Source organism: Phocoena sinus, chromosome 10 (assembly GCF_008692025.1).
Source record: "Phocoena sinus isolate mPhoSin1 chromosome 10, mPhoSin1.pri, whole genome shotgun sequence".
Classification (NCBI taxonomy): Eukaryota; Metazoa; Chordata; class Mammalia; order Artiodactyla; family Phocoenidae; genus Phocoena; species Phocoena sinus.
Genome location: NC_045772.1, coordinates 64124046 through 64131604, shown reverse-complemented (window position 1 = coordinate 64131604; position 7559 = coordinate 64124046). Strand labels below are relative to the sequence as shown.

The 7559-nt window shown below is 59.3% G+C and overlaps 1 protein-coding gene across 1 annotated transcript in view; it reads left to right on the top strand.

The window, feature by feature from the left end:
- KCNH3 (potassium voltage-gated channel subfamily H member 3) overlaps positions 1-7559 on the top strand; it is an 18776-nt gene continuing 11217 nt past the window's right edge. The window contains exons 1-8 of the mRNA XM_032645902.1: positions 1-131; positions 844-1152; positions 1596-1829; positions 2279-2413; positions 3281-3414; positions 3859-4102; positions 4479-4636; positions 4719-4926. Coding sequence (XP_032501793.1) covers positions 1700-1829; positions 2279-2413; positions 3281-3414; positions 3859-4102; positions 4479-4636; positions 4719-4926 — 1009 coding nt within the window. The 5' untranslated portion in view covers positions 1-131; positions 844-1152; positions 1596-1699. The remainder of the gene's footprint in view (positions 132-843; positions 1153-1595; positions 1830-2278; positions 2414-3280; positions 3415-3858; positions 4103-4478; positions 4637-4718; positions 4927-7559) is intronic.

The window sequence follows — 7559 nt, the reverse complement described above, 5'->3', positions numbered from 1 at the left end:
GGCGCTGAGCCCCCTCGCCCCGGAGGGATGGGGCAGGCGGCCACAGCCGCCTAAGATGCCGGCCATGCGGGGACTCCTGGCGCCGCAGAACACCTTTCTGGACACCATCGCCACGCGCTTCGACGGCACGCGTGAGTCCCGACCCTCGCCCCACTGGCTCCCGGACCAGCTGTCCCTGGCCAGTGTTCCCGTCAGTCCTGCACCCAGACACCTCAGCCTGGAGCCCTCCTGCTCTCGCCCTCTCTTCCCCGAGCCCCACTTTTAGCTGGGACCACCGTCTCCTTCCAGACGCCGTTTCCGAAAAATTCAGAGTCAACACTGCCCCGGGCCAGGCAAAATGGCTAGAACTCTCTGGGTTTGGGGGCCGGTCATGTCGTCTGTTCCTGGGGTCGCGAACCCCGACCTAGTCAGTGTAACCTATCCCATCCCTGCGTCTGGCGCTATCCCACCGAGACTACCCTCGAACTGGCGGGTTGGGAAGAGAGGCAAGGAAGCGGTGCTCAAGGGACAGCCTAGAGGCTAAAAAAACAGGTTTAGAAAAGAGGTTTGCAAACCAAGATAGAGTAGGCGGGACTCAGGAGAGCACTGTTAGTCCAACCTTACCTCACCACCTAAACCCACCAGCCTAAACCCACTGAGCCCTCTAGCCCCAAAAGGATAGGTTTGGGGACTCCCACTAAGACTGGGGAAGTTTGGAGAAGGTGACCAGAGCTTCTGGATCCTGGCTTTCTGGGGCTCTGAGCACTGGGAAAGTCGTGAAAGCCCCCTCCCTTCTCCTCCTCCCTCAAACTCACCCCCAGTGGGGCTTCCCAGCTCTCTGCCTCTGTCTCTGGTTCCTGATAGGGGTGGAAGCCCATCTCTGAGACCATCCCCACCCCAGGCTTCTCCATCTGCTTTGCCTGCACTTGGCTCCCGCAGCCTGCTGATTCAGCGCCCCCCACTACCCAATACACTCCAATACAGCTCCAGGCTGCCAGAGCTCAGCTACCGTTCTTACACCCCCATTGTGGATCACATTCACTAATTCCTGAGCCAGGGGCTCAGGCAACTGGGGCTCAAACAGAGTACAGAATAGATGGTGGCTTGGATTGCCTCTCCGTCCAAGTGTGTCTCGGTGGGAGGAGCCAAATAGCCAACCCGAGTACCTGGCTGGTGAGTGAACCTGGCAGAAGCTGGCGGGGCGGGGGGAGGGGGGCTGAGGCTGGCCTAGAACTGGTCCTGCAGTCCTCCTTTGGATATCCCTAACCCCACCCCTTACCCCAAGCTGCTCAGGTCACACTCCAGAGGGCACAGTACCCACACGGGGCTGCATTCACCAACCTCAGGGCTCACACATGCCAATTCTTGAATGCACTTATACACACGATGCTAGGAGTGGGACCTTGCAGGGCACCGACACACAGGTGACACTGTAATTCCTGTTCATAAACAGCTCCTGTCCTAACCCTCCCCCAACCCCCCATCCCAAACACTCACACACAGGATTCCTGGGATTTGTAACACCTACCCTTTGATTGCAGGCAATTGGGAAAGGAGGGGTAGTAGACCCTGTGCCCCTTCACCCCACACCTCCTCTGAGGGGTGCTCTCTTGCAGATAGTAACTTCGTGCTGGGCAACGCCCAGGTGGCGGGGCTCTTCCCTGTGGTCTACTGCTCTGATGGCTTCTGTGACCTCACGGGCTTCTCCCGGGCTGAGGTCATGCAACGGGGCTGTGCCTGCTCCTTCCTCTATGGGCCAGACACCAGTGAGCTCGTCCGCCAGCAGATCCGCAAGGCCCTGGACGAGCACAAGGAGTTCAAGGCCGAGCTGATCCTGTACCGGAAGAGCGGTGAGGGGCCGCCTGGCCAGCCTGCCTTACTTTCGCGGTCTCACCCAGCCTGGTACCCACCCCGTCCACAGTCCCTCCTTTCCAATCCCATCTTCTCCGTCTCCCCATCTCATCCCACCTTCCCCTCTCCTCTTTCTCCACCCCTCCTCTTGTTCCTGGCCCCTCCTTTCTTCGGTCCTCACCCCAGTCTCAGCTGGTACTCATTTTCCCATCTTGGATTTTCCACCCCAGCAGAAAAATGTCCCCATCTTACTTAGCAGGACAGATCTATGAACACACATGTCTGACTGTCGTCTCTGCTCTCCCTTGCCTTCCCCCACCCTGTTGGACCGAGTCTAAGTGTCCTAAGTGGAGCTGGCATGTGCCTTGACCAGGGGTGTCAATGGCCCCTCTGTCACCTTGCCTCGGACGGAGAATGGGAGCTGGGCTGAGTCTGTCTTTGTGCCCAGGGCTCCCGTTCTGGTGTCTCCTGGATGTGATACCCATAAAGAATGAGAAAGGGGAGGTGGCCCTCTTCCTGGTCTCTCACAAGGACATCAGTGATACCAAGAACCGAGGGGACCCCGACAGCTGGAAGGAGACAGGTGGGTGCCTGTGGGGCTGCCGATTTGGCTGCTGCGGCTGGGGTGCTGGGTACCTCAAGCCTTGGCGGGGCTGTGGTGGGCCCCCCACCCCACCTGCACTCGCGGACCCCTGCTCTGCTGGCCGAGGAGCCTGTGCTGCTCTCATCTTCCCAGGCCCAGGTACGGAGAGCCTGTGGAGACAAAGTTGGACTTTTAAAGTCAACTTTACTAAGAAACTGAAAGAAACAAGTTCCACTAGTGCCCGTGAAGTACCATTTTCCCACCAATCAGTGAGGCTGAACACAGACCCACCTGGTTCCTTGTCTTCATGCAAACCTGTCTGGGGAGCCCTGGCCAAAGCCCTCTTTTAAGTCCTCATGGTCTTTCCCCTCTTGCATCCTCTACGGGCTGGGGGTGGCCTTTGGACAGCTCACAAAGCTGTCATCAGAAGCTGCTCCAAGGCCTCTTTGCCATTTGGGGGTGTTGGGGGTACTCTCTGTTCCCCATCCCCCGCCCCCAGCCCTGGGCGGCCTCGACTCTGCCCAATGGCCTCCTGCTAGCTCTGCACTCCCCCACCCTGGGAACTACCTCCCACTCCCCTCTCAGGCCTTTCCCTGTGGTGTTCTTCTCTTGCCTGGATCCAAACCTCCTTCTAGAAGCAGGCACTGGGGGGAGTGTCTGTAAGCACCCCCAGGACTGCCCATTGCTGGTGTTGGCAAGTGACTCCAGGAAGTGAGAAACGCTGGTGCCCCCAGCTCTAAATAGACTAACTAGGCGGTGAGCCAGACCAGTCCGTGGGCCAGCAACTGGTGTCCTACCCGCAAGCCCCCGGGCTGAGGCGTGTGAGTGCTTCGCCCATCATTCTCTCCCGCCCCTCTTCTTTTGCAGGTGGTGGCCGACGCCGATATGGCCGGGCAGGGTCCAAAGGCTTCAATGCCAACCGGCGACGGAGCCGGGCTGTGCTCTACCACCTGTCTGGGCACCTGCAGAAGCAGCCCAAGGGCAAGCACAAGCTCAATAAGGTGGATTGGCGCTAGGGTGTGTGTTTGGGGGGTGGGGCAGGGTAGGGGCCGGTTGAGGAGATGGAGAAGGGGAACCAAGCCCACCACAGAGAGAATGTCCAGGGGGCTACTCAGGCCCCACCAGCACTTTGGGGCTTGTGGTGAGAATGTCACATGCCTGATCTGTCGAAGGTATGGCGGAGAGTTTTGGCCCTGGAGTCAGATGGGCCCTGGCTCAATCTTGGCTCCTCCCCGAAGCAGCTGTGTGACCTCACCTAAGTCACTTGAGTTGACCGATCCTCAGTCTTCTGATCTATAACAAGGGGACTCTGATGCCTGTGTCAGAGGTGGTTCTGAGAATGCAGGGAGAGAAAGGAGGCAGATGCCTGTCCCAGACCCTATCCAAACTCAGTCTGTGCCAATTTCCTGTCCTCCCTGCCTGGACCTGCCCTGCCTCTCATTCAGGGGGTGTTTGGAGAGAAGCCAAATTTGCCCGAGTACAAAGTCGCTGCCATCCGGAAGTCACCCTTCATCCTGCTGCACTGTGGGGCACTGAGGGCCACTTGGGACGGCTTCATCCTGCTCGCCACCCTCTACGTGGCTGTCACCGTGCCCTACAGCGTGTGCGTGAGCACAGCCCGGGAGCCCAGTGCCGCCCGTGGCCCTCCCAGCGTCTGCGACCTGGCCGTGGAGGTCCTCTTCATTCTTGGTATGTGTGCTCTGTGCCTCCCACCCCTCCCTGGACCAGTGACCCCGCCGGGCTTTGATGGGGATAGTCTGCACGGCTTCCACTGCCCCCCAGTGTCCCCCTTGCCCTCCCCCGTTTATGACCCGTGGCCCTGGAAATCAGACCTAGGCTCCAAATATGTCTTCATCACTAATGGGTGACTTGGCCCTGAGCTAGTCGTAGCCTCTCCAAGCTGGTTTCTCCCTCCATCACATAGGCACACTATCCACCCTCTGGCTCACTGCGAAAACTAAGACAATGCAGGTAAAGGGCCCAGGACAGTGTTACACCCTGAGCAGGTGCCCAGGAAAATGTGGCTCCTCCCCACCGGTGCTGACCCCGCCCCAACTTCCCCCAGACATCGTGCTGAATTTCCGCACCACGTTCGTGTCCAAGTCGGGCCAGGTGGTGTTTGCCCCAAAGTCCATTTGCCTCCACTACGTTAGCACCTGGTTCCTGCTGGATGTCATTGCGGCGCTGCCCTTCGACCTGCTACACGCCTTCAAGGTCAACGTGGTCAGTGCGGCTGGGCTGGGTGGGCTTTGGGGCAGGACGGGGGGGCCGGCCCTGGGGTGACCTCCCCCTCCCCCCACCTCAGTACTTCGGGGCGCATCTGCTGAAGACGCTGCGCCTGCTGCGCCTGCTGCGCCTGCTCCCGCGGTTGGACCGCTACTCGCAGTACAGCGCCGTGGTGCTGACCCTGCTCATGGCCGTGTTCGCCCTGCTCGCCCACTGGGTGGCCTGCATCTGGTTCTACATCGGCCAGCGGGAAATCGAGAGCAGCGCCTCCGAGCTGCCTGAGATCGGTACTGGAGGCTGCCTCTGTGTGTGTGCGTGTGTGTGTGCGTCTGCCCAAGGAATCTGTTCGCTTGAGGGTCCGTGCGTCAGGGAAATGTGAGTCCAAGTGTGTGTCTATCAGGGGATGTCCGTGAGCTGATGTAAGGTATCAGAGAGATGTGTGCAAGTCTGCCTGTGTACATGCCCATAGGTGTGTATCAGGGGCATGTGTGCCAGTAGGTGTGTGTTTGTAAGGAGAATGAGGGGGCTGGCGCGTGTGTGTGCAGGTGGGAGCGTGACAGAGCCACCTCGAGGCAGGCCTGCTCTCCTGCAGGCCCACGTTGTGGAGGAAGCCTGGTGGGCTGCCTGGGGGAGTCTGTTCACCCATCATGGCCTCCTCGTGGTCAAGCTTGTGCCACATTCACATTCGCCCACTCCCTGCCCAGCTGGGTACCCCACCCCTCTCAGAAGACCTCTCCAGGGTTGCTCCGATGCCTGGCGCTTTCCGGCCACCCTCTCAAAAGCTCATCCCCCACCATCTTGGCCCCTAAGGCCCCTTGCCCACTCCTGTCACCTCCGGCAGCATGGTTCTCAGCTGCTTCAGCCCTTCCCCAGCCCGAAATGCAGCCTTTCTCTGCGTCCCACCAGCGTCTTCACTCTCATTTCACCTCCCCTCTCGCAGCTCCTCTCTCTGCTCACCTCCCACTCATGTCTTAACTCCTGCCAGGAGGGCTTCCACCTCCACCTCTCAATCCCAAATGTCACCCTGAAGGTCACAGTGACCTTCTGGGGCCAAACTCTTATCCCTTTGAAGTCCCTGTAGCACCTGACCCTGCCAGCCATCTCTCTGCCCTGTGAGGAGGCCTCCTCCTGCCCCGGCCCCCCGCCTTGCTCTCCCTGGGCGATTCCACTGGCACCACGGTGTGAACATCTCAACTTCCATCCTCTCTCTCTGTCTCCAGACCGTTCTGTTCCAACGACGTCTAACTCTCCACGCCCGCAGATCCAAAATTGGACACACCTTCTTCCTCCCATGCCCTCCAGCCCTCTGGCAACTTCCCCGTAACTGGCCTTTAGCCCCCGTTTCCAGTCAGTGGGCAAGAGCCCAGCTGCTCAGATGCCTCCCCCCACCATGACTGTCTTCTCTTGATGGAGTCGGTCACCAGGAGTCCAGGTTGGCCTTAGAAACATGCTCTGATCAGTTCCCAGGGACGAGGAGACTCCCGCTAATCCTCCCTCCCTCGCCAAGCCCACGGAGACTGGTGTGTAGCCCAGAGGCCCACTTGGATATTCCCCAAAGCTCTAGCTGCTGAGCACAGGAACCGACACGTTCCAGGCAGTATGTCAGCTCCTTGGCGCCCGCCCTTCCCAGAGGAAGGCTGTGGCGGAGGCGGCTCTGGGGTCAGACGTCCCCAACGAACATGCTCAGAGGACTGGGAGATGGGTAACAGTGATGTAGAGCCCCAACCCCTACGTGGGTGACACACCAAATCCCCAGGTCAGTCCCCTCCCCACACACAACCCAGACACCCCGTGTCTTGCGTCCATGGGGATCCTCCATTCTGACCACGTCACAGGGGCTGCTGAGCTGACATGAAGAACACCTTTGGCTCCCAGAAGGGCTCTGAGCCCCTCCACGGAGAGCATGGGGCTTGTAAGGGGCAGGCTGACTGTTGGGCAGATCGCACCCTTGAACCCTAAGTTCCAGAGGGGCTAGTTCACATTAGGGGAGTTCCCAAGTCCTTCACATCATCATCTGCCCCTTCTTTCTCCAGGGAAACTACCCCCCAGCTGGGTGGGAGCCACGCCCAGACCTCCCTAAGTCCACCTCGGGAGGGATGTCCATGGGTGAGGGTGGCGCCTCTTGTTGGCCCAGCTCTGTCTGGTGGGAGGTGCCTTCCCCTTGCCTCCTTGCCTTGGTTCTACTGCTCCACTGCCCTGGTGTGGACATAAAGTTCCAGCCCCAGAATCCCATTAGCCCAGTGGAGATGGGCTGGATTTTCAAAAGACTGTGCTAAACACTGAGGGAGGTGGCTCAGAGCATTTCTCAGTATGAAAGCCTCCAGAACGGCCTACGCAGAGGGACCATCCCGCCACCAGCTCCAGGGGCTGACAATGCCCCATGACCCAGACTGAGTAAGGAGGGACCCCTCTGCATCCTGCCCTCATCCTCCTGCTTCTCCACCCTCCAGCCCCCTCCTCACCCAGATACCGGCTTCACCTCAGAGGCCCAACTAAGTAAGGACTGAAGGGTTTTGTGTACTTCCTTGCGTTCTCACAGCACATCTCAAATAACAGGAGGGTGAGTCCTCACCTTGGCCCAGGACTTTACACATCCCCCCAACTCCTTAGCCTGGAGTTCGCTCCCTCAGTGCGGACCCCACATTCTAGCTAAGCCAAGCTACTCGCCTGTACTTGTCTCCAGCTCTAGGTTTAGCCCACACCTTTCCCTAGATCAGGAATGACCCCCTCTCAGTTTGTCTCAAAACTACCCATCCTCTGAGACAAACCACCAGTGTCCCCTTTTCCGGGAAGCCTTCTAGCTCTAGCCAATAGCGTGTGGGTTTGAGCCCCATCCCGGGACCCTCGGGTGCTGTGTACCTCTGAGACGTCGCTGCAGTAAGCTTCTGGGGGTCCCCCGGCTCCTGGCACACGTGTGTGA